General features: G+C 42.8%; 1 protein-coding gene across 1 annotated transcript in view; it reads left to right on the forward strand.

Moving 5' to 3' along the window:
- Positions 1-25,453, forward strand: part of notch2 (notch receptor 2) — a 51,826-nt gene extending 26,373 nt beyond the window's left edge. The window contains exons 3-35 of the mRNA XM_054789370.1: positions 53-327; positions 1,972-2,179; positions 2,257-2,390; positions 3,513-3,635; positions 4,064-4,297; positions 5,904-6,059; positions 6,138-6,323; positions 6,415-6,528; positions 6,609-6,722; positions 6,791-7,024; positions 12,566-12,676; positions 12,750-12,942; positions 13,065-13,210; positions 13,291-13,404; positions 13,824-13,943; positions 14,025-14,177; positions 14,252-14,480; positions 15,105-15,306; positions 15,499-15,652; positions 15,743-15,927; positions 16,004-16,136; positions 16,224-16,475; positions 16,556-16,668; positions 17,491-18,026; positions 18,097-18,438; positions 18,520-18,662; positions 18,770-18,974; positions 20,669-20,753; positions 20,840-20,993; positions 21,073-21,392; positions 21,476-21,623; positions 21,715-21,812; positions 22,060-25,453. Of these exons, the coding sequence (XP_054645345.1) occupies positions 53-327; positions 1,972-2,179; positions 2,257-2,390; positions 3,513-3,635; positions 4,064-4,297; positions 5,904-6,059; positions 6,138-6,323; positions 6,415-6,528; positions 6,609-6,722; positions 6,791-7,024; positions 12,566-12,676; positions 12,750-12,942; positions 13,065-13,210; positions 13,291-13,404; positions 13,824-13,943; positions 14,025-14,177; positions 14,252-14,480; positions 15,105-15,306; positions 15,499-15,652; positions 15,743-15,927; positions 16,004-16,136; positions 16,224-16,475; positions 16,556-16,668; positions 17,491-18,026; positions 18,097-18,438; positions 18,520-18,662; positions 18,770-18,974; positions 20,669-20,753; positions 20,840-20,993; positions 21,073-21,392; positions 21,476-21,623; positions 21,715-21,812; positions 22,060-23,484 (7,339 nt within the window). The 3' untranslated portion in view covers positions 23,485-25,453. The remainder of the gene's footprint in view (positions 1-52; positions 328-1,971; positions 2,180-2,256; positions 2,391-3,512; positions 3,636-4,063; positions 4,298-5,903; positions 6,060-6,137; positions 6,324-6,414; positions 6,529-6,608; positions 6,723-6,790; positions 7,025-12,565; positions 12,677-12,749; positions 12,943-13,064; positions 13,211-13,290; positions 13,405-13,823; positions 13,944-14,024; positions 14,178-14,251; positions 14,481-15,104; positions 15,307-15,498; positions 15,653-15,742; positions 15,928-16,003; positions 16,137-16,223; positions 16,476-16,555; positions 16,669-17,490; positions 18,027-18,096; positions 18,439-18,519; positions 18,663-18,769; positions 18,975-20,668; positions 20,754-20,839; positions 20,994-21,072; positions 21,393-21,475; positions 21,624-21,714; positions 21,813-22,059) is intronic.
- The last annotated feature ends 1,462 nt before the right edge of the window (positions 25,454-26,915 follow it).

The following is a 26,915-nucleotide window of genomic DNA, read 5'->3' on the forward strand; positions in this document are numbered from 1 at the left end:
TTCTGGTGATGTTCGATGTGTATGTTAATATACTGTTTGCATCACTACACAGATGTGCACCAGGCTTCCTGGGAGAATATTGCCACCATAAGGACCCCTGCCATCCCGGCTTCTGCCTGAATGGTGGGAATTGCTCCGTGTCCATGCTAGCTGGCGTACCTATACCCGGCAGCGCCACCTGTATGTGCCCACTCGGCTTTATCGGACAGCACTGCCACATTCCTCAGAACTCCACATGCTACCCCAACAACCCCTGTGCCAACAAAGGCGTCTGCACATTGCTGTCCCTCGACAAATACATTTGCAACTGCGTCAGAGGATGGACAGGTGACAGACATCCCTTCTATTCACTTGCTTCTATTCACTCCTCTACTTGAATGCAGTTACAGTTGGTAAAAGTACTGCAAAAAATAAAACAGTTTTTAAATGAAAGTTTTTATTGAGGGAGAAAAAAAAGTCAAACCTACATGGCCCTGTGTGAAAAAGTTATTGCCCCCCCTGTTAAAACATAACTTAACTGTGGTTTATCACACCCGACTTCAAGTGGAAAAGGTTATAAAGCCATTTGTAAAGCTTTGGGACTCCAACGAACCACAGTGAGAGGAAAACATGGAACACTGGTGAACCTTCCAAGGAGTGGCCGGCCAACCAAAATTACCCCAAGAGCGCAGCCACGACTCATCCAAGAGGTCACAAAAGACCAACAACATCCCAAGAACTGCAAGCCTCACTTGCTTCAGTTAAGGTCAGTGTTCATGACTCGACCGTTAGAAAGACACCGCTGAACAAAAAGAACCTTAAGCCTAGTCTCAATTTTGAAAAAGGAAAACATCTTGATGACCCCCAAGACCTTTGGGAAAATACTCTGACGAGACAAAAGTTTAACTTTTTGGAAGATGTGTGTCCGACTATATCTGGCATAAAAGTAACGGCATATTTCAGAAAAAGACCGTACAATGTGGTGGTAGTGTGATGGTCTGGGGTTGTTTTGTTGCTTCAGAATCTGGAAGAATTCTTCTGTCTACCAAAAAATCCTGAAAGAGAATGTCCGACGTTCTGCTTGTGACCTCAAGCTGATATGAACTTGGGTTCTGCAGCAGAACAATGATCCAAAACACACCATCAAGTCCACCTCTGAATGGCTGAAGAGAAACAAAATGAAGACTTTGGAGTGGCCTAGTCAAAGTCCAGACCTGAATGCTATTGAGATGCTGTGGCATGACCTTAAAGGGCGCTTCATGCTGGAGAACCCTCCAATGTGGCTGAATTACAACAATTCTGCAAAGATGAGTGGGCCAAAGTTCCTCCACAGCGCTGTAAGACTCATTGCAAGTTATCGCTTGATTGCAGTTGTTACTGCTAAGGGTGGCCCACTTATTAGGGTTAGGGGGCAATCACTTTTTCACACAGGATTGGATTTTTTTCCCTCCCCTAATAGTAAAAAGTTTTATTTAAAAACTACATTTTGTGTTCAGTTGCACTGTCATTGATTGATATTTTGATATTATATATCAATATTATATCAGAAACATTGAAGTGTGACAAACATGCAAGAAATCAGGAATGGGCAAACATTTTTTCACACAACTGCACTTACTTTATAATATTACAAATATTCACCTTTTTATTCAATTGAAATTAAATTGAAAGTAAATATATTTCACAATGGGGGTTCAAATGTTTGAGTGCAGCTGTAAGATAACATTATAAAAATGCATATCATTTAGCGTTAGGTCTTCATGAACGGATTAACACTAAAAGATGCCTGCACTCTGCAGTTGACTAAGCAAGTGCTCCCAGGAACTGTACAATTTTATAAAAAAAATAAAAATAATAAAAAAAATAAATAAAAAGATATATTTGCTCACAATATATGTTTGCTCGCAAATCTGGAACATGCAGCCCATGATCCAGTTTGTTTCCTGTAAAGGCAAACATTGATTCATAGTTTTGGTTGCTTCCCTTTCCCAGGACCACGTTGTGAGCACGAAGACAGCTGCCTCTCTAGTCCTTGCGGAAACGGTGGATCGTGTCGCTCTTTGCCAGGCGGTAGCTACATGTGTTACTGCCCACCTGGTTACACAGGTCTTCGCTGCCTCAATGACACAAACGAATGCGCCGCCACACCCTCAATATGTCAGAATGAAGGAGTGTGTGTCAACACCCCTGGCTCTTACAAGTGAGAGTCTGAATTAATGGATATACAAAATCATGTGTTTAAATGTTGGCATTGCTTGATACCGCTGCATTCCACAGGTGTATCTGCGGCCCTGGCTTCACTGGTCGACACTGCGAGAGCTCCTATATTCCTTGTTCTCCTTCCCCGTGTCTGAATGGAGGCACATGCCACCAAAACTCTGAAACCAGCTACTCGTGCCACTGTCTCCCAGGTAATGCTGGACACAGTCTGGTGACATTTTCAAATACCTCCCATTATAGATGCGGCTAGCCTCAAAAGAGAGGAAACGGCACGAGCACAGTGAGTGTTTCATTGTTGTGTTTGACATGCAAACAGTCACATCCTCTTGGCTGTTTTGTATTAAACACACTGTCCTGTCACTCTGCTACAGTTAGCGAGGGGACTCCACACACAAACACACACACAGCTGCTATTTCTACACTATCGGGTTATGTCATAATACTTATGTACACGAGATGTGTGTCTAAATAAAAGCTCCGTCTGTCAATTGCTGCAGTATGTTTAGCTTTTAGTTGTTGTTTTTTTTTTCTTAAATGAGGACTGTCATATTTCATAGTGCAAAGCCTCTCTTTTGACTTTGTATTTATTAGGGGTGTAACAATACTTGTATCTGTATCGAACCGTGACCCCATGTATTGAACAATACGCAGTTTCATATTTATTTTATCGACTTCTGACGCCGCTCTGTGCAGAAAGCTCAGTGTATCTGCGATCAACTACTCTGGCTTAGGTTGCATTGTCAAGCACAGAGCCACTGAGCTCCGCCTCCCACATTCATACCACGCTGAAAATTTTGAAAAATGACAAAAATGTAAAAATGTTGGCAATTTCAATCAAATTAAAATGAAAAAAGGTAAGGTCATTTATTTTTTGTATCGAAAAAATATCCAACTGTAACACAAACCGAACTGTGAATTTTGTGTATCGTTGCACCCCTAGTATTTATGGCATTGTGCTATCCGCGTGAAACATTGATTGCACTTCTAGAGATTATGTATGTGTGAAAGTGAGCTATTTATGTATACCAAATGACTGCATTGTACTGTTCCCTCCGGGGACAATGAAGTTAATGCATGTCTGATTTAAGGCTGTCATTACCCTGAAGGACATGCACATAGCCACACAAATCTTTTTACATATATGGTACTCAGTTTTCTGTTTGTTTCCATGGTATCTACAGGGAGTAAACATGTTATTTCTGCCTACAGGGAAGGGGCATAACCTCCTAAAGGAGTTCTGAAGCTGCTGCTGCTGCTTTGAGTATGTGTTGTCAGGCTAAGTCATTAACTTGTTTCCACTGTATGTGTGCCAGGATTCAATGGGACCAACTGTGAGAACAACATTGATGACTGCCCAGGTCATCAATGTGAAAACGGTGGAACCTGCATGGATGGAGTCAACACATACAACTGCCAGTGCCCTCCCGAGTGGACTGGTAATGTTGCACTAATGCCTGTGTTTTGTATGTGGATGTGATATTTTGTACACTGGTGGGGTTGTCAAACCATGTGATGAATGCAGCCTACAGGATACTCATTCATCTCTCACAATTCTTCTCCCAAATTTTAGTCCATTCCAGGTTGCCGCAGATATTTAGTTTTATTAACAAACAGTATACCATTAATAGTTGACTTGGAAACTACATAAAAGACAAAAAACTTGTGTAATATGATAAATAATGCAAATATAAAGTAATATAAACCAGTGAATGCAATAGCAGTGTATTTAAAAATGAGTGCTTTAAATTGATAGTTTCTCAAAGTTGACAGTCAATTTGCCACCATCTCATGCAATAAATGTTTAAAGTTACACTGTTTGAAAGTTGCACTACATGCAGTAAATCTTTTTTTCTCCAAACTACAGGTCAGCACTGCACAGAAGATGTGGACGAATGTCGCCTACAACCCAACACTTGCCAGAACGGCGGCACCTGCAACAACCTCGCTGGTGGCTATGTATGTGTGTGTGTCAATGGCTGGAGCGGACCAGACTGCTCAGAAAATATAGACGACTGTGCTACGGCGGCGTGCACCCAAGGCTCCACGTGCTTTGATCGCGTTGCCTCTTTTATTTGCTTCTGCCCTGAAGGAAAAACAGGTGAGCCAGTCAAGAGACACTAGTATAATTAATATGCACAACACCTTGAATAGATGCCTTCATTTTCCTTTCTCTCTGATCAAAACAGGTGGTTAAACTATCTGTCTATAATTGGTAGTGATACAAATTAGGCCAAATTTCTGGGTGATATGCAAACCTGCCAACATGTATGAAATACACGTTTGAGCCTTAAAGGAAAACTGCGCTTTTTGGGGGGAATTTCACCATCACCCACAATACTTGTAAGACATGAAGATAAAAAGAGACAGCTCATTACTGCACATAATGGGACACACCTATGCCGCCTAAAGACCGCTATTAAAACACCTCCAAAAACCTCCAACAAGGTTTTATATACATGCTGTGAGGGTAGTAACAGGTACATTCTTGATAACATGTTATACTAATAGTATTTTGCCGTATTTTGGTTCTAGGTGGGATAAGTGTTGCCCATTATGTGCAGTAATGAGCTGTCTCTTTTTATCTGTTTTTATATCTTGAGAACGCACAGAAAAAAGAGACAAATGTGTTCATGTCTCACGTGAGGATTGTGGATGATGGGCAAAATTCCAAAAAAGTGCAGTTTTCTTTTAAATACGCTTGTACGCTTTGCTGTTCTCATTTTATTGCATTTAGCTGGTTTCAGCTTCCTTGTTCAGTCACTGCACTTAGCATGACGTGCGCCTCCAAACAAAAATCCTTGAGCTATGGCGACGCTGACCGTTAAGGCTGTGATTTGTCGGCTTGTAGCACATTATTTCCTGTGTGTATACATGTTCAGAGGGCAGAGAGCCCACCTCCGCGAACGCCTTCTTCGATTTGAAATCTCCTGTTGTCGCGCATCAATTAGTTCCAACTGCAATAACACTCCCTTCTCTCTTAAATTAACGTTGTTTGCTCGTGAGAGGAAGCCTGAGAAGATAAGGCTATGCCCACACAAACACAGATATTTTCAAAAATGCTAATTTCTCCCACTTCGGTGTTGAAAAACACGGAAGTGTCCATCCACATGAGTGTAGTTTTAAAAAAAAACCTGTCATGTGCATTTTGGCCAATGGGAAGCCTTAAAATCAACCACAGCTGACTCTGTCGCACATTATAATGCTTCTGTTCATCAATATAGTGAGATATTAGATGTGCAAAGTTAAAATAAAATATTTGTTTATAAAATATTTCAAAATGTACTTGCATTGTTTTGTGACTCAGTTAAATAAAAACATCTGTTTGTCTAGTCCTATATTTTGTCTTTGTAGTTTTCTTAAAAGTAATGTTAAAATATCGTCTTGTCTCATTCTTGTGAGTCCAGTATCCTGTATTGTCTCGTTTCATGAGCTGAGTGTATCGTGACACCCCTACAATATAAAATATTCGCATTCCCTTTTGAAGACTTTCCTTTGTAGAGCAAGTCTAACCAGAAGTAATAAAGTCTGCTGCCTTGATGTCTCCCTTCAGGCGGGGGCTGCGGCTGCGCTCCCTGGGAATTGGCCTCATTTGATAACAACAGACTATTTTGGTGCATCTAGCATGTAGAGAATGATGATGTCATTCATATTGTAATGATGTGTTATTTGGAAAGTCAAGACTCACCACTTGTCTGTTTCTTCAGGTTTACTTTGCCATATAGATGACGCCTGCATCAGCAATCCTTGTAGGGAGGGCTCCCAATGTGACACAAACCCCATCAGTGGCATGTTCAACTGTAACTGTCCGCCAGGGTATGTTGGCAGCACCTGCAACGTGGACAGAGACGAGTGCAGCATCGGTGAGAAACATCTTCTGTATTTACCATCTGCAAAGTTCCTTCGCTCCAACATTGACCCTGTCCCTATTTCTTTCTCAGGAAGCAACCCTTGCGAGCATGGTGGTCAGTGTGTGAACACCGACGGATCCTTTACTTGTAATTGTGTGAGGGGTTACACCGGGCCACGCTGTGAACAAGATGTCAACGAGTGCGCATCCAACCCCTGCCAGAACGATGGCACTTGTTTGGACCGCATTGGAGACTACACTTGCATCTGTATGCCTGGTACGCTGCTGGAAATCTTACAAATGTGCATGTACAATAGTGGTATTCATGATTTACACAGATTGACTTATCAAGTGCTGACATCATGCAGGATTTGAGGGCACTCACTGTGAGACGGAGGTGAATGAGTGTCTCAGCTCTCCCTGCTTGAACCAGGGTAAATGCCTGGACCAAGTCAGCCGCTTTATTTGCGAGTGTCCAGCAGGTTGGTACATGAGGCCTTGCTTTCCAGCAAATCCATTTTTGTACAATGTTTTACATGATTCATTCTTGTTGTCTTTTCAGGTTTCAGCGGTGAAATGTGCCAGATAGACATTGATGAATGTTCAAGCACACCCTGTCTAAATGGAGCCAAGTGCATCGACCGACCTAATGGATACGACTGTGAATGTGCTGAAGGTAAGACCTAATCCTCGGACTTCATGTGTTGGATAAAAGGACACTCAACCCCACTCCCACCCTACCAGGCTTCACAGGTCTACTTTGTGAAGAGAACATCAATGACTGCCAGCCGGAGCCGTGTCACCACGGTGTGTGTAAGGACGGCATCGCCACCTTCTCCTGTGAGTGCCAGCCAGGATACATGGGCTCTATCTGTAACATCCAAGTCCAGGAGTGCCACAGCAACCCTTGTCAGAACCGAGGACGCTGCATTGACCTGGTCAACGCCTACCAATGTAACTGTCCGCCTGGAACTGCAGGTAAATCCACATCCACACACGATGAATGGTATTTTAAAAAAAAGTTGATCATTATTCATATTATCATTATCCCATATTATATTACTTTTAAACCATTTAAAGTAAGTCTTGGCTGAAGACAACTGAATTTCATAATGCACTTAATAAAATAGAAGAAAATAAAAGAGCACCTGGTCCTGATGGCTTCCCTGCTGAGTTGTATAAACATTTCTGGTCCACCCTCTCAACCCTATTTCTCAGAATTATTGATGAATTCCTCATAACCAACACTATACCTCAGACAATGAATACAGCCACAATTACTCTGCTTTTAAAACCTGACAAAGACCCCACTCACCTATCTAGTTACCGACCCCTTTCATTAATTAACACAGACATTAAAAGCATAAGCAAAGCAGTGTCAAACAGAATTGGATCAATATCCACAGAACACAAAATAATCCTCTATGCATATGATGTGTTGATCCTCCTCCAGGAACCCCGCTCATCACTACAATAATGTCTGTCAGTTATTAAATCATTCTCATCCCTATTTAATTATCAATCAATCAATCAAAGTTTATTTATATAGCACTTTACAATAGCCCACAGGCTCCCAAAGTGCTTTACAATAAGACGATACATAAGAACACAGCATAAAAGCAGAACATAAACACAAAGTAAACACAAAATAAAAACTCTATATGAAAGTGTTTCAGTGCTGCAGAGTGCTAAAAGCCTTTAAAAGTACGTAAAATGGAAGTCAACAAGAACTAAATATGTATAAAATGAAAATAAATACAAGACCGCCCTAGTCGGTGTTGAACGCCTGTTTAAATAAATGAGTTTTCAATTTCGATTTAAAAAGGCCGACTTCAGTAGTGGTGCGAATATCAGTGGGCAGTTTGTTCCACAGTCTGGGAATTATAACATCGATTTATCCAAATCTACTACTCTAACCCTCTTCATGGACCAAAGGAATGCGGCAGCCCTCATCTCACAGTTTCTCCTTGCCATAGGACACATAAAATATTTAGGAATCCACATATCCCCCAAGCTGTCAGAGCTGTTCAATCTAAATTAAACACCACTACGTAAAAAATACAAAACAACCTCAGTCGCTGAACGAATCTACAAATCTCACTGTCAGAAAGAATCTCAAAAATAAAAATGTCAGTTCTTCCTAAAAAATATTTATTTACCTTGATCCTTTCACTTCCAAATTTACCCTTAACTCCCTTAACAATAGCAATATAAAAATAGCAAAATAGAACACCACGTATAAAATCAACATTACAAAAACCCACTCAAGGAGGATTAGATGCACCCAACTTCTAACTATATCACCTCAAGTCAGCTACAATACTTAAAACAATGACTCGCCCCTTCACATCGTCACTCACACTGGTTAGAAACTGAACGGGCACTCTGCAGTAATATAAAGACCTCCATTCATCACCCAAACAATTAAAAAGGACACCTACTTTCAAAACATCTCCATAGCTTCAGCTCTGATAGCTTGGTGGAAAACATTTCGTATCAAAGGCCCCACAGTTGCACTATCCACTTACTCACCAATATGGAACAACCCAGACATCACAATAAATAGGAAACCATTATACTTCATATCTTGGAAACACAAATGCATCCCACATCTCCACCATATTGTACAAGACTCCAAGGTCATCCGTTGTCAAGAATTAATCCAGAAGTTCTCCAATGTTTACAGCTTAAATCAACCATCCTACCCCAACTTAACAACCCACTCAACTCACAAAACCAAACAATCATCATAGAGGATTTTTTTTTAAAGATCCCTAACATAGATAAAGTACTTTCAAGGTTATATACAGTACATTTCTAAACACTACTGACACTCCATCACCCAATTATAGATTTTTGGCCTCAAATATGGAAAAACAAAACATTCACTGCAAAAACCCAAATTTAAAATTCAAGGTTATCCACAGAGTACACTACACGCGTGAGAGATTATATAAAATGGGTTTCACAACACCAGATCAATGCACTTATTGCTCACACCACAGGCAATTACAGTAGTACCTCACATAACGTAAACCTCCTTTTACATAAATTCCACTGAACATAAAGAATTTATGTAAAGTTTTTGCATCGTATTATGTAAGGAATTCCATATAACATAAAGCGTCAAGTCGGTGCAAGCGACAGAGAGACTAACACTTGGTACACTTGGTGATGCCTTCTGACGCTTTATGCTCTCATTGGCTTATTATCAGGGCATCGCCTACGCTCTCATCTCATTGGCTGTTTATCGGGGCACCGCCTACGCTCTTATCTCATTGGCTGACTTATCCAGTGCGTCCATGTTTGTATGTGAGCTCCCTTCCTCATTGTAGTCGCCCTTAAACTAGTTTGCACCACTGATCTAAAAAAAAGACTGGATCGAGCAACCTATTGTTTTCACGCGCCAAAATTTGAAGCCAGATTTTTTCGATCGCCGCCATCTTGGTGAGACCACCTTACGCGCCACAGCTTTGTGATTGTGCTGGTATACGAACGCAGAATTAGTGAAAAATCATCAAAAACATCAGGAGTGCCAGTGAAGGAAGCGAGGATGAGGAAACACAACTTAAAAAGCACTTCCCAAGAACCTTCCACTCGTAAGTACTTTTACTTGGCACCTTTTTTTGACCTGATATATGTGCCACTACTTGAACGGCTTTGCTTTGAAAAGTTCTCGAAATGTAACCAAAAGTTAAAGTATGAACTTTGATGGGTGGTTTTGCAAGAATTTTCTAGTTACACCTTCCTGTAACAACTAGGCCTTTTTTTGGTGCCTAGCCTAGCAATCAATGATAAAATTATTTCTATGCAGTTTTTTACAGTAGGCTTTGAGTATTTGCACTTATCTAATGTCTTTTTGTACCAAAAAACAGCTTTTTTAAAAGCTACCACAACTACCAAGTTACATTAATTCTGATACCACACATGATTCACGCAAAGGTAGAAGACATGTGACAAAATTTCTGCTTTCTTCCTGCCTTAACCTTATCCTGAGATAAAAAAAAAATAATGGTTTACCGTAGGAAAATAATTAGACAAAGATAGACTTTAAATTCCGTACGTAAACAATGTTTGCAGGCTGCCACACAGCCAATTTTTCGTCCGTCCCGAAGCTAAAATACATCTTACTAGCTTGATAAATGACACAAAAGCGTATAAATCTGAGTAGTTATAACCTTTAGCAGTTGATTTTGGTGGCTATACGATCAATCGAAGTTTTACCAGTGCGTTGCCATACTGTTGTCTCACAGCAAAGTGGTCTCACCAAGATGGCCGCCACAAATTTCCATTGGCTTCAAAAATAAAACAATAGAAGCTCGATCCAGTCTTTTTTTTAGATCAGTGGTTTGCACGCATTGAAATCTCTTCTTAATTTCTTTACCTTTCTTTGTGTTAAAATCACCGTAGTCATGGGCCCTAAACCACGTCTAAGGGATAAGAAAAAAGGGAAAAGTTGTCGATCGCAACGAAGCAGGAAGTTATCCACAAATTCTGACGCTTCATGCTCTCATTGGCTGATTATCGGAGCACCGCCTACGCTCTCATCTCATTGGCTAATTATCGGGGTCACCGCCTACGCTCTCATCTCATTGGCTGACGTATCCAGCGCTTCCGTGTTTGTGTGTGATAGACAGGCTGCTCCCTTCAAGCTCCCTTTGTCTTTGTAGTCGCCCTTAAACTAACTTAAACAATTAAGTTAAGTTACAAATTAAAATTTTGCATACAGCATTATCGAGTAGTGCGTGTGCGTTTGTCTGTGAGACCAGCTGACTCTTACACTCTTTGAGTCGCGTTTCGACTCAGGCTCCCCTGAGTCGAATCTTGTTAACAGATCAACTTTCAATTGAAAAAATGTCAGCATCAATTAATCACATCACACCCCGTTTCAACAAAATATGGTCCACATTTATTCCCACATGTACATCCACAAATGTCTGATCTCAGTTCCACAGAATTTTCAGAATATTTTTTTTTCTTTTGAAGTCATTTTATTTATTCATTTATTCCTCTTTTTTTTTCTTTCATTTGGAACATTCAAGTTTTAAGATGTCTTAATGTTGCAAGAAATGGAAGTGGAGCCACCAAACTAAGTTTTGTTGTATACTGTGTGCAATGACAATAAACATCCATCAATCTATACAAAATATAACAATGAAAATATAAAAGTCTTAGCCTTCAGTCCAATCAATAAGACACAAATAAATTGTGCGAAGTCCCGTAAATAATGACACATCTCTTCCAAGCACAGATAAGTAAATAGAACTATTTGTCACATGGGTGCAATGAAAATGCTGTGTTAGCTTGGAAAAGTACCATACTCAAAATGTCATAACAATAATGATAATAATAAAATAATACTGTAATAGTGTCATAACAATGTGCAATATTTCAGACTGTTTTTTCAACATTCCAGGTAGGTAACAAAGGTCCAACATTTCCAAGTAAACAAGTTACAAAGCAAATAATTGACCATACTTTTGGTCTAGCTGGTCAAGTTTTGCGCCCTTCTTGTAAAGACGTTCTGAACTTTTGTTTTTTGTTTTTGGTGATGTGTTGAAAATATGTCATGCCTGCTACTATTTACATCCATTCTCGTCTTCAGACATGGCAAACTGTAGAGCACACGCGACAATCCTTTCACCGGCAGCCCAGGCTCTCGCGTTGTTGATAAGACTGTCAACCGATTGCTTCTCTTGCGTAATGATGTAAGATGTAATGATTAATGTAATGTAATGTAAGATTTATGGCTGATACTTATTGATACAGGAGGCTTCTACCGGCGCGGCCGAATCATTTGCTCGTCAAACTGGATATCTGGTAACATCGGTTTATTGTTCACAATCCTAATATTCAGATACTTAAATTCAAAATTAGGGGGAACATTGCTTGGCAGAGCTCCGTTTTTTATTTTAAGATGTGTAGGGAAGCCTGATTATTAATATAACATATTTCCATACAATTTATAGCCCAACAACCACACCTTCTTATTTGCGTTTTATTTTATTACAAAACAGCTCCTGTAAGGTTGCATGGTTGCACTGCAGCAACTATGAGTTCATGTGCATGAGCATGTTGCAGTCACAAATCTGGGTCAATTGGCATTACATTTCCCTGGATTAGTACATTCAGGTCTGTGCAATGCACCAACTCCAGCTTGTAGAGCGCCTGCACTGTCCCGACTTGACCAAAAGTAGACTTAAATTTCACTTTCCATTGTCATACTCACACTTCCTCTCTTCCGATGTTCCTCCCTGGAAAGTTTGCTTTGTGTCTCACATGCTCATTTGCGCGTCCCTTGAGCTCTGTCACGGTGTGACACACTCCAGTTGTATTCAACCTTTTGCTGAATGGCAGGTTTTTTCACATTTTTTCACTTCCTGTTCATGGCAGTTGGGTGCACTGTTGGGCAAAAGGTGCACTGGAGCACCCTCTGGAGGATAACTGTCTGTAGTCCATAAAAAGATATTTGCAAATATACAGTACTGTAGTTGATAGTCTGCATTTTGCTTTTCTCAGGGGTGAATTGTGAGATCAATGAAGATGACTGTGCCAGCAACCCATGCGAGTACGGAGAGTGCCAGGACGGCATTAATGAGTACAAGTGTGTGTGCTCCCCAGGATACACAGGTATGCTTTGGTGTACACCAGTAAGATAAACATCATGTCACTTAATCCTGACGTGGAATTTATTCTCTAATAGGAATCAAATGTGACGTGGATATCAACGAGTGTAACTCCAATCCGTGTATGAGTGGGGGGACCTGCATTGACAAGATTAATGCGTTCCATTGCCTGTGCCCACCCAGCACTCACGGCCCCCTGTGTCTCTCGGGGATCGACCACTGTGAACATCAGCCATGCGTGCATGGAGAATGTATTGAACAGCAACATGGGTAGGATGTCCGATATGTACTCTATTCTTATTCCTCATTTCGGTCTTCTTTCCAGTAATGGATCTCATTTAGGTGATTGTGGTTACGTTCATGTTTTGATCCCCTTTTGTCTGTGCTTCAAGCTACCACTGCGAGTGTGAAGCCGGCTGGATAGGACAACACTGCGAGCAGGAAAAGGACGAGTGCCAGCCTAATCCGTGCCAAAATGGTGGCTCTTGTGTGGACCGACATAATGGCTACACCTGTGTGTGCCAACCAGGATTCAGAGGTAGAAATAATTACAATCAAAGATATGTTTTGTTAATGACGTATTTTTTTAACAAAAATTGTCTTACCCTCTGCTCTCAGGTGTGAACTGTGAGAAGAACATAGATGAATGCGCGTCCAATCCCTGTCAAAATCAAGGCATTTGTATCGACAGAGTCAACGGTTACACTTGCCAGTGTAGTCCACCATTCACAGGTTAGTTTTCAAGTTTGCATCTGGCATGTAGTCCATCATTCGCCTTTTCCACTGCTTTTCCACTGCTGTTACCTTCACAGATCCACTTATTATGGGCAAGGGCTGTTTTTTAAAAAAGCACACACATGCAATTTATTACCTGGTCAGCCAGGGTTCCAGGCAGCACCATGTACTTGTTGCTCATTGATTGAGCAACAAGACTTAGCTATGACTTAGCTCTGGACACTGCAGTATTATGCCCCACAATCTCCACTGTACTGCAGTGGTCCGGTCTAGTCCGTTCTCCTTTATAAATAAAAATTGTTAGCTTGTCATGGAGGTCCGCATTCTCAATTGGGCCTCCATCGGTTCTTTTTTCAACCCTCTGCAAGCTAAAATCTCTATGTGATCATTAAAGACAGATTGTAATGTCCCCGTAGGTAAAAACTGCAAAGAAGAGCTTGCCCCTTGTGCCTCTCATCCCTGCGAGAGGGGGGGAGTGTGTCGTCCAACTGCAGACTATACCTCCTACACCTGTCGATGTCCTGCTGGATGGCAAGGTATGTGTGCACTTCATGAGAGAAAATGTTTTTTTTTTTATGTTAACACTGTGGAGTAAATGTTTCTCCATTCATTTCCAGGGCCACGGTGCACTGAGGATGTAAATGAATGCAAAAAGAATCCTTGCAGGAACGGCGGTCGCTGTGTGAACAGCCCAGGCAGCTACATGTGTAAATGTGAGCCTGGATACAGCGGACACAACTGTCAGACAGATGTGGACGATTGTTCACCCAGTGAGTTTGCCCTCTAAAATACAAGTAAATCTCATGGATGATCTGCATTGAATCCATCTTCTTCTCCTCCCCAGACCCATGCTTAAATGGAGGCTCTTGCGTGGATGATGTTGGAGGTTTCGCCTGCGAGTGCCATCCGGGATTTGAAGGGGGTCGGTGCGAGACTGAGATTGACGAGTGTGCCAGCCAACCCTGTTGGAACGGAGCCAACTGCCGGGATTACGTCAACAGCTTTGTTTGCGAGTGTCGGCCAGGCTTCGATGGAATCCTGTGTGAACACAATATCCAGGAATGCACAGAGAGGTGAACAGCTTAATGTTATTTCCGTTCAGGGATGGTCACTTTGAGCGTACTCACACTAGGCCAATCGTACCATGCTTGGGCCCACTTACGTAAGGCACATTTGGCTAGTGTGAATGCACAGATCCACCCCCAAGTAGACACATTTTCCCTACTTCGGCACGATTAATGTCGCCAAATTATAGAATGACAGGAATGGAATCTCTACTTGCAAGTTCTTAATGAAAACCAATACATAATAAACATGAAATGCGAAGACAAATGGTCAAACCCGTGGCACGCTTGATCACCTGCAACGACAATGTGTGTGATAATGACATATCATTCAATTAATGCAATTGCTCCTTTCGCAAGCAATAGTGACCTTTCATAAAAGAAATTATCAGAATGACTCGAAATAAGAGGAAATAATCCACAAAGTCAGGTAAACTGCAGTAATACAGCAGAATGAAGTGACAAGCAAATGGGCTGAAGCTTGAATGCTCAGTGTCAGTGCAGGAATCACGCTCAAGCACAGTACGATTGGCTGAGTGTGAGTACCCCATTAAAAATGAGTCACAACTGATTTTACCCTCAGCACAGTTAGAGGCATATTTTAATTAATAATTCCTACTTTTTTCCCTCCAGCTCTTGCCTGAATAACGGGTCATGTATTGATGACATCAACACCTTTACATGCCGCTGCCGCCCTGGTTTCTACGGCACGTTCTGCGAGTATGAGCAGAACGAATGCGACTCCCAACCTTGCAAGAATGGCGGCATCTGCACCGACGGCCTGGGCACCTACCGATGCACCTGCCCCGTGGGCTACAGTGGATACAACTGCCTGGTAACTGGCATTAGAAGTGATACCCTATTGACTAGAATATAAAACGGTATAAATCTGAAACAAAGGTTGTCTTATATTCAGGGTTGTCTTATATTTGGGCCAATAGGGCATTTTTGCAAGGTGATGCATTTTTGCAATACTGCAAAATAACTTACTCCTACCCTGACCCATAATATATTTTAATGTGTGCAGAATTTTGTGAACTTGTGCAGCCGGGTGCGCTGTCACAACGGTGGCTCCTGCTCTCAGACAGCAACCTCTTGGACCTGTCATTGTCAAATGGGATGGACAGGGCGTTACTGTGACGTGCCCAATATGTCTTGCCAGGACTTTGCTGCCAGGAATGGTGAGTGAATATGCTATTTTACACCACATATGTGGTTTAAATTGTACACATTATTTTAATAATTGAAAATCTTTTCCTGGAATCCTGTAGGTCTGGAAGTGGAGAATGTTTGTAAAAATGCAGGGCGGTGTGTGAACGTGGGGAACTCCCACCAGTGTCAGTGCCAGCCAGGATACACGGGCAGCTTCTGTGAAGATATGGTTGACGAATGCCAGTCCAATCCTTGCCGTAATGGAGCGACATGCAAGGACTATCAGAGCACATATGAATGTATTGTAAGTAGCTATTTTTGTCTTTTGTAGTTGTGCTTTCATCATGGATTTAAGTGAGTAACTGATTTTGTGTCTCTAGTGTAAGCCAGGCTACCAGGGGGTGAACTGTGAGTATGATGTTGACGAATGCCACTCAAAGCCCTGTCTCCATGGGGGAACGTGCATCAACCTCATCAACCGCTTCACCTGTGCCTGCCCACCTGGAACACAGGGTTAGCACACACATTGAGAAACAAACACTTGTTTTTGGTTTCAAACTAACTTTCCATAATGAATGACATTATCTGCTTGTTGTACAGGGCTGCAGTGTGAAGTGAACGTGGATGACTGTGCACCCAAGCCTGGCTCATGGGAGCCCCGCTGTCTGAATGGGGGGCAGTGTGTCGATGGCATAGGACGCTATGCATGCTCCTGCCCTCCAGGATTTGAGGGGGAACACTGTGAGGGTGATGTGAACGAGTGCCTGTCTGCACCCTGCCATGCCCCTGGAAGCCTCGACTGTGTACAACTTATCAATGATTATCAGTGCCGCTGCCGCCTTGGATACACGGGTATATTCATTTTTTAGCATCTTCAGGCTGTTGCATTAATTTTCCTCTAATGCAATGAGTCCCTTTCTGTCTTTCCTCAGGTCGTCATTGTGAATCCATGGTGGATTTGTGTCTGTCCAAACCGTGCCATAACACTGGCATCTGCTCCATGAACATGAGCTCTGTCCATGGCTACACCTGCTCCTGTCCTCCTGTAAGTTTTATAATGGCACTTTTTCCCAAAAGCCACCAAAGTCGAGTGACAACAATAACTAGTGATGGGTGTCGCCTGTGGCCACAGTTAGCAATCAGTTAATCGACTGTTATTGTAAACATACAGACTACATCAAATCTAGTGGTTAGCATGTTGGACACACAGTCAGGAGAACTGGAAGATGAGGGTTCGAATCTCTGTTGGGCATCTCTGTGTGGAGTTTGCATGTTCTCTCTGTGCGTGCGTGGTTTTCTCTAGGTACTCCGGTTCCCTCCCACATTTGAAAAACATGCACGTTAGATTAATTGGCGACTCTAAATTGTCCATAGGCATGAATGTGAGTGTGAATGGTTGTCTATATGTGCCCTACGATTGGCTGGCAACCAGTTTAGGGTATAACCCACCTCTTGCCCAAAGTCAGCTGGGATAGGCTCCAGCATACCCCCGCTACCCTAGTGAGGACAAGTGGCATAGAAAATGAATGAATGAATGATCAATGCCCCATTCCTAGGGAAAAATATTAAATATTGCAGTTACTGTATGTAACAGTGACTTGCCTTGGTCTGACTCACTCAATGCTTGTTTTTCTCTTGGCTAACCTCTTCCACCTTTTAATTCTCATGCTTGCTTCAGAGGGTCACACCACAGCAGAGGTATAGTTTTGTTTTGTTTTTTATTTAAATTGAAGTAAAATAGTAACAATAACGGTAGAGGAACAGTAGGTGTAGTAGACAAGCTATTGATTTTTAGCAAATCTTTTACCTTTTTTCCTACAAGGCGTTATTTTGCAAATGTGTAAAAAGTTGGATTTTCTATTTTTAGGGCTTTGCTGGCTTCAACTGTGGTGAACTGGAAGGCTACAGCTGTGCGAAGCTCTACTGTCAGAATGGTGGCAGCTGCGTGGAGTCACCAGTCGGCCAGCTCTACTGCCAGTGCCAGCCAGGCTTTAGCGGGCCACACTGCGAGGACAAGCAGACATGCCCAACTCCCTGCCAAAACGGTGGGACCTGCATTAGCGACCCTTCCAACCCATACCTGTACAGCTGCCGCTGCCGCACACACTTCTCCGGACGATACTGTGAGAACAAAGTGGCCGTACCTCGCACACCTTCCTGCCCGTATCTTCAGTGTGAGCATCAGTCAGGGGATAAAGTGTGTGACACTCAGTGTAACAACCATGAATGTCAGTGGGATGGAGGAGACTGCTCCTTGAACTGGAACCAGCCTTGGGTGAACTGCACCGCCAACGTTCCTTGCTGGGATTACTTTAAAAATGGACGTTGTGACAAGGAATGCGACAACCCCGGCTGCCTCTTTGACAGCTTTGAGTGTCAGGACAACACGCAGAGCACCTGCAAGTATGTAATACTCAATTGATGCCACCAACTGTAGCACCCAACCAACCACCATTTTACTGTCACTTCTCAGGTATGACAAGTACTGTGCGGACCACTACGGTAACCTCGTCTGCGACAGGAGCTGCAACACAGAGGCCTGTGGCTGGGACGGCCTGGACTGTGCCAGTGATACCCCAGCCAAAGTGATAGACGGCACCCTTGTTATTGTGGTTCGACTGCAGCCTAAGGAGCTGATTGAGGACTTGGGTGGTTTCTTGCGGTCCCTGGGAGCCCTGCTCCACACCAACCTGAAGGTGAAGCTTGATGAAAATAAGGAGCCAATGGTGTACCCATTCTACGGGCTGGAAGATGAGCACGGGCGGCGCCTGCAGAAGAGCAGAAGCAAGCGTGAGATGGAGAGAGAGGTTATTGGGTAAGGATGGTCTTAATTTTCGTATCTTGCATTTATTGTTATTTGGAACTCATTCATTCACCTTTTTTTTTTTTTAATTAGTTCTGTGGTGCACCTGCAAATTGACAACCGAGAATGTTCGCAAAAATCCGAAAACTGTTTCTCCAACACCAATGAAGCTGCTTCCTTCATTGCAGCGGCACACATCAAGGCTGACCTGCCTTACCCTCTCGTGTCTGTGAACAGTATGTACAGTAGGGCTGTCATCCAGTTCTCATTGGAACTACTATTTTGTTTTTTGTGGGGGTAAAACATGACAGATCATTTCACTTAGACTGTTGTTAATCCACAGGTGACCTGACGGGTACACCAGTCAAATTGTTTCCCATGTACGTGGTTGGAGTTGCAGTTGTTATCATTCTGCTTATTCTGGTGTTGGGGATGCTCGCTGCCAAGAGGAAGCATAAACATGGTCTGCTGTGGCTACCCGATGGCTTCATGGCCAATAAAAATGACAAGAGGAGAGAACCTGTTGGGCAAGATGACTTTGACATGACGTGAGTGGATGCACGATGTATTGTAATTGTTTGTGTTGTTGTGGTTATGGCCCCTGCATTTCACCAACCATTTTGTTACATCCTCTCAAGGGTCAGTACGATGGGAAAGTAAACTTGGATATACTTTAGAGTAGGCAGCAAGCCGCTTGTATAGCAGTATAGATTAACTATCCAATGAAAACGAGTCAACGCCATTGTTGAAATAGCTGGCAATATACGTACAGGTATAGGTGGGTACAACTCCGAGTGAACATGTCCAAATTGTGTCCAAAGTGTGAATATTTATTGTGAGCACCATTGTTATCTAGCACTACCTTAATCCTTTTGGGCATGGAATTCACCAGAGCTGCACAGGTTGTTACTGGAATCCTATTCCATGTTGACATCACTGGTGGAGCTGGTGGATGTTAGACACCCTGCGGTTCTCCACCTTTCTTTCCGCTCGAGCATTCCCCACTGCTGCTGAATCGGAATCACAGTCACATACCTGGCCACTCCATCACCTTCACCTTCCTCAGCAAGGCACATGTCATCTTGGGGGTGCACTGGAAAACTAACAAGTGGCCCAGTTTGCTTCAGAATGTCACAGTACATGCTGGAATTTATGGGTCCCTCAATGGACCGCAGTTCCCCAGTGCTAACACTCATGCAGCCCCAGACCACCACCACCATGCTTGACTGTAGGCGAGACACATTTATATTGCTACTCATTTGGTGTTGCCAGCTATTTACAGTAGAACACTGGTTCCCAAACCCTTTACAGTTGCGTTTCTCTTCAGACATGTACCCCCTACTGCTGCACTTAAAAAAAAATGTTTTTTGGCATTTCATTAAATTGAAATATTAATCATGATTAATTGGTTAATTAATTTTATAGAAAGTAATTCTGGTTCAAAAATTTGTATTGTGCATGGTCAAATTTTGATAAAAGTTTTACATGATCACTGATACATAAATAAGATGAGAATTTCTCTTGGTGATGAACAAAGTATCTAAGTATTCGTCCTACACATCTTTTATTTTAGCCAAATGTTGGAGTCCTTCCCTCTTTTGAGCTTCAGCTTCACTTTTGTCCGCATGCAATCGCTATGATTTAAATCTGTATATGAATTTGATACCAAATTGAAAGGGAAAGTTGAACAAACATGACAAAGCAGTATCCAAAGTAAAAAAAAAAAAAAAAAATACATACAAGCAGCGATAAAACCTCATTTTCAGGGGAATCTCCACTCTGTCATCCTGACAAGCACATACATTGACAGGTTTGGAATTGGATTGGAACACCGATAAAAGTTCAACCTTAAAGATTAAACAGTCTTAATACACAACATCATCATCAAACTTACTTACTTATTCATATAACTCACACAGAGCAATGATGAACTTCATGCTGTGTCTCCTTCCTTCTTTCTGCTATGACGGTGCGCTCGTAATTGTGAGTGTTAGGCGCTAATTGTTTTTCATTTTTATTCACGTACCCCACTTTGGGAACCTAGGCAGTGGACAATAATGGCTGTGTATTGACTCATTTTCAGTGACTAGTAAGTCTGTACTGCTATAGTTTCATTTCTTTTGTGTTGTTCTTTGAGAAGATATACTGTGCTGCTGAAATCTGACTTTTCTTATGTACTGTATATATAAACTATGGGAGAAACAAATCTATAGGCTTAAATGAGCGTTTTCCCTCACACCAGAAACTTCAAGACTCAGGATGGAGCCATTGATGGATGTCAGGGTCAGAGGTGGTTGGAGGATGAGGCTCCAGCAAAGATTCCAAGGGTAAGAAACTGTTTTAAAAAACATGAAGGGCAAAGTCAGTTGGGATTGGTGCGGACAATCACTTTTTTCATGTTGCATTTTTGTAGACTGAAGGCAAGCCCTTGCTATCCATTTCTCCGGATGGAGGAGTTGATCAAAGGGAGTGGACCCTGCAACACCGCAAGGCTGCTGATGTCATTCTAACCCCACCACAGGCAGACATGGATACAGACTGTCTGGATGTCAACGTCAAGGGGCCTGGTAAGAAAGGTTTGAAGTCTTAAAGCCAGCTATAGTCACCAATACCTTTTCATAATTTCTAACATTGCTCCTCTCCTAGATGGCTTCACCCCTCTGATGCTGGCTTCTCTGCGCAATGGCGGAGGTCCTGACTGCTCGATGCACTTAGATGAGGAGGAGGAGAGTGGAGGAGATGAACCAGGGCCGAGTGTCATCTCTGACCTGATCGCTCAGGGCGCTTCACTCATGGCTCAGACTGATCGTACTGGAGAGACGGCACTCCACCTGGCCGCACGCTATGCAAGGGCCGATGCCGCCAAGAGGCTGCTGGATGCTGGTGCTGATCCCAACGCCCATGACAACATGGGAAGAACCCCCTTGCATGCTGCTGTGGCTGCAGATGCACAGGGAGTCTTTCAGGTGAGACGCAGGAGATGACTTACTCAAAATACAACTGTACACTGAATGTCTGTTACTCAATCATTTCTCTGTCTTCATCCTAGATTCTAATTCGCAATCGTGCAACAGATCTGGATGCCCGAATGAATGATGGCACCACTCCGCTAGTGCTGGCAGCCAGATTGGCTGTGGAAGGCATGGTAGAAGAGTTGATCCATTGCCATGCTGACATCAATGCTGTAGATGACCATGGTCAGTAATACACAAGTCAAGCTGAGATTTGTATGATTTCCCTTATTTGCTTGGCAGGCATTGAAGTGTTCTCAACATGCTGTTATTTCAGGCAAGTCCGCTCTTCACTGGGCCGCAGCAGTTAACAACGTAGAGGCCACTCTTGTGCTCTTGAAGAATGGAGCCAACCGTGACATGCAAGACAATAAGGTCTGTTCAAAAATAATTTTGTGGTGTCTTCATGTCCACACATAAACTATTCACTATCTCATGCATGACAAAGCAATAGTTGGGGAAATCTCAAAGGCTGTAAGCAAAATCAGTTAATCAATTCCATGCAATTGGCTGAATATATATTTTTGATATGATCTTATCTCGTCTGTGTTAAATAAAATGTGGTGTTTCATAACACATATTGATGGAAATAAACACAATGTCATGGATTTTTTTTATTTAGGAGGAGACCCCACTGTTTCTGGCAGCCAGAGAGGGCAGCTTCGAAGCAGCTCAGGTACTCCTTGACCACTACTCCAATCGTGACATCACCGATCACCTGGATCGGCTGCCCAGAGACACAGCTCAAGAAAGAATGCATCACGACATCGTTCGCCTACTGGACCAGTACAATTTGGTTCACAGCCCCCACAACGGGCCCAATCACATGGGAGGAAACTCCTCGGTGATGTGCGGAGCCAATGGAGCTGGCTTTATCGGTGTGCGTCCTGGGCCGCAGGGAAAAAAGAGCCGCAGGGGCGGGGCAAAGATGGGAGGTGTTGGCGGGGGAGCCAAGGAGCCGAAAGACATGAAGGCAAAGCGAAGAAAGAAGCCTGCCGGTGGGGAGGGGGCAGCTGCGGGTGCTGTAGCAGGAAATGGCGGTGGTGGTGGCGGCGGCGTAAACGGTGTGAAGGCGGCAATTCCAGAGAGCTCTGTCACCATGTCGCCCGTTGACTCCCTGGAATCGCCACACTCGTACACAGGCGACGTGTCTGCCTCCGCCTCCACCGCTGCCAACTCGCCTCCCCTCCTGAGCAGCCCCAGCACCCGACCAATGCTGCCCCCTGTCAGCCACATGCTGGGCCAGCAGCAGCAGGCCTGGGTAGGCATGACCAAGCACAGCTACAGCGGCCACATGTTTGGCCTCGTGCCTCACCAAATAGGGGGATCCCACCGCGGCATGGCCCAGCACCACGGCCAGGGCCCCATGCTGACCCCGATGAATGTCACCATGAGCAGGGAGCAGCTGCCCCCCATTGTCACCTTCCAGATGATGGCGCCAGGGGGAGGTCAGGCAATTCTGAAGCAGTCTCAGCAGGGCCGCTTGCAGGTTACCCAGGCGCAGCCGCAGAACCCCAATGCGGGACACTCCCAGCCGGGGCCAGGCCACCTCCACTGCAGCCAGGGTATGATGTACCAGATGCCTGAGCAGATGAGCATGGCGCACGGGCTTTCCCACACTATGCAGCACCCCCACACCGTCACCCATGGGGGGCTTGAGGGCCAACCTCGACCACTGCCTTCATATCCACCCATGCAGAGCCCAGTGGATAAGTACCCCACTCCACCTTCCCAGCACAGCTTCACCCCGGCCGGCTCCGAGGGCACCACCCCTGGCCACTCTGCGCACCCTCCCAGCGAGCACCCCTATCTCACCCCCTCTCCTGAATCTCCCGACCCTTGGTCATCCTCTTCGCCGCACTCCAACTCGGACTGGTCTGACGTCACCACTAGCCCTACCCCTCTGGGGAATGCCCACCACACACTGCCCTCGGCCCACCATACACACATTCCAGAGCAGGTACAGCTGCAGGCGCAGTCGCAGCAGCAGCAAGTGCAGCAGACGTCCCAGCAGCCTGCGCTTGGAAGCAGGCAAGTGTTTGCATAAGCTGGAAAAGGCAAGACAGTGACTTTGGGGTTCCGTGTGCTTTGACACAGAATCGTTTTTGTTCCCCTTGTATGTTAGCCTTCTCTTTTTGCACTTACAAAAACTTGTGTATAGTTCTTAAAATTTCACTGAGCGAGAAATCAAATGTCGATACCAAAAAGAAAGCATTGACGCAAGCTAAAATCTCATCTCTGCCTTCTGATGGCTTACTGAAGTTACCTTTCACACTTGAGAATGAGCTTCATTAAGGACCCCATGATGACATCATGCACATTTATGGACATTTATGCCTTGATACTATTTGCTTCTTCCTGTGCTATGATATTTAATGCCAATATTTTGAAACCACTCTCTGTTGGCCACTTTAAAACTCAAGAACTGTTCCTTCTAAAAATGTTACCATCTTCCATGCACACAAAGAAAAGTTACAGATTAGCTTGAAATACAACGCTACAGCTGGTTACGTTATGTTTATGTTCACCAGTGTATTTTTGATGGATTGTTACTCATCACTATTATCAAAATTTACACAGAAAAGGTTGATTTACTTGCATGATGATGCTTGGATGTTGATATTTTATTTTCTGTTACAAAAATAACAATACACTAAGTCCCCAACTAACGAACACAAATGGTTCCAGACAACCGTTCTTCAGTCGAATTGTTAAGTAGGGGAAAAAGTAATGATATAGGTACTACATGTACATGTATACATATACAGTATATGTGTATGTATGTAAATATGAGTTTGGATGCAGTAGTAATATTAAACGAGGATAATTAATGAAAAAAACAATAATAAAAATGATATAATAATACGTAATGATAAATGTTATTTACCTTAGAAGAGGAGTGGTCGTGCATACGTCGTTGTGGTGGAGGAGGAGGAGTTATTGGGGAAAAAAAGGACAAATGGTCGTCGTCGTTAGACTCTTCTAAAAGAGGTAGTGTTCTGTGGGTGGTGTAGAATTAAGCAGGCCTTTTAACTCTTCATAAACTTTAATCACACGCTCTGTCCAGGTTGTATTGTAAAACTCTTAGCCTTCCTCTCTCTCTTCCTCGTCTTCTTGTATGTGTTGGTCCCATTAGCAGTGTCACAGTGCCCTCTGCTGGTCAAGCATGTACCAGTATAAATATGGCCTTATAAGGCAAAACACATGAAACTATAGACCAGTCCGCTTGTGTTCATATCTCCGAATGTTCGTTAGTAGAGGACTTAGTGTATTAGTTGCAAAGCTTCATGGGCTTTATGAAGAAAAAAAAAAAAAGAATCTTCACAGCTTTAGTGTGTTTATACACAGACGCACAGCACATTCTGCTTGTAAAGTCTGAGATTTTCCCTGGCAAAGACTTGTGAGAAAATATCAGTGTCTTATGTTTTTGTCAGAATACTGTACACACTTCTAGAATGATTCTGAATGTTACTAAAATGCATGTTTTTTTTTTACTGCCTGTTTTTTCTACATGTTTCTTCTTACAAATTTATATAATCTATTTTTTGTTTGCTCAAATACAATCATTGTATCTGCTTCTTTTTTTGTTGTTGTAATGATACACAGTAAGCCAAGTCTGGAAGCTAAAATCAAAGTATTTTGTGACTTTGTGCGACTTAAACACAAATCATTCGTGGTTAAACTTGAGCCAACCAAATTTTAATTTTGCTCAGCCAAAAAAAAGTGCCTTTAGTCAGTAAATTGTGACCTCACACATTTTTATACAATTGATGCCGTCTTTAAAAGAGTGACACACTTTGCAGTTTTACAAAACACATAAATTGAGTTTCTTATTTTTGCACATATCTCAAGCAAATGTGTGTTTATAAGATCTGTATATAAATGTTTCTTTTTGTTACGTACATACCATATGAAGTAGTTGTCGCCGTTGTTTTTGTAAGTTAGAACTAAAACTATTGTTGGAAAAAGAGTATGATCAACCAAGTATGTCTTCTGAAATAAAGCTCAGATCATCATAGATTTGTACATATTCCTTGTTTTTTCATTATCTCACGGTCTTCATGTACTCATTCATTTCGTACATTCTATGCCCTTGTTCCACAGATTGGAAGTTTGCAATACAAATGTCCAATGACCAATGTCTGGCAGGAATAACAGGAATAACACCTGCCGTCGTCATCATCAAAGAGGGGATAGCTACGAAAGTGGCTCAAGAAACCCGGGCTTTGTGCTCAAGATGCAGCTCAACAAACCTAAGTTCCCCAAACAAAGTTAAATGGTACTGCAATGGTGGTTATCACCTTACTTTGTCAAGTCCCGTTCTCAGCTTTGTGCTTAGTGCACGTTCACATAAAAGATGGCGTTCGACGTATTATTCTACTTCCGCTCAAAAGCGAAGCGATTCCAGCCATTGTATTTTACACAAGATGAGCAGGTAATTATTATGGAGCGTTATGAGGAAAAAGAAAAGACATTACTGACAAAAAGCAAAACTTGCCGCCAATACAGAGAGAGGACCGCTGGCAGATGCGCACGTTAACACTCATTATTATACTAACTATACCCTAGTCTTTTCACTTATGAACCCTCAAAATTGTACAACTTTGGCATATTAACACTTAACCATTTATCCATGTATTCCTCCAGGAAATATTGTAATGTAATAAGACTAACGGGCTGAGTACTCGCGCAAGGACTGCTCTGACATATACAGTACAGGCCAAAAGTATGGACATGCCGCGTTTTCTTTATTTTCATGACTATTTATATTGTAGATTCTCACTGAAGGCATCAAAATTATGTACTTAACAAAAAAACGTGTGAAACAACTCCACAACGATTCCACAAAGTACACAGACACCCTTTGCTTTTTTGACAGCTGTAGGATAATATTGTTTTAAGTGTGTAAATAATGATTACAAGCAGGCATTGAAGTCTATTGATTGAATTATTAACCGACTGCCTTAATATAAGCACAGTATAAATATAACTGTTTTATGATTAACTGAATGAGTAATTACAAGTACGTTATCGAAATAATGCTTTGTTAAATCATTAGCTGAGTAGATGAACATCTGTTTGTGTGTCAAAGGTTAAACAGAAATAAGTGAGTGCTCACACAGTGAAGGCCAGCCGGGACCAGCAGCCAGATAAGGGCACAAACAAGTCAGTAAGCCTTGAGATAGACTGGGGGAAAGTATGTGTTTATGCTACATGTGTCAACAACTCAACGACTATCACCTGCTGGCGTCACACAACTTTGTCGAAGAATCCGGGAGAAAGTTATCTTTGGAGAGACTGGCCCCAATGGCCTGAGGAAACGATTATAAAAAGGCAGAAGAGATCACCGATCAGGACTTGTTTCTCTTCCCTCGAAGAGGAGGCGGAAGGCGTCCATGAGAAGAGAAATAGTCTGGAACTCTGAGTTGCTAAAATATTCTGTCTGACTTCTTTTTCAATAGATTTTGTAAAGCTAAT

Source organism: Dunckerocampus dactyliophorus, chromosome 10 (assembly GCF_027744805.1).
Source record: "Dunckerocampus dactyliophorus isolate RoL2022-P2 chromosome 10, RoL_Ddac_1.1, whole genome shotgun sequence".
NCBI classification, from domain to species: Eukaryota; Metazoa; Chordata; class Actinopteri; order Syngnathiformes; family Syngnathidae; genus Dunckerocampus; species Dunckerocampus dactyliophorus.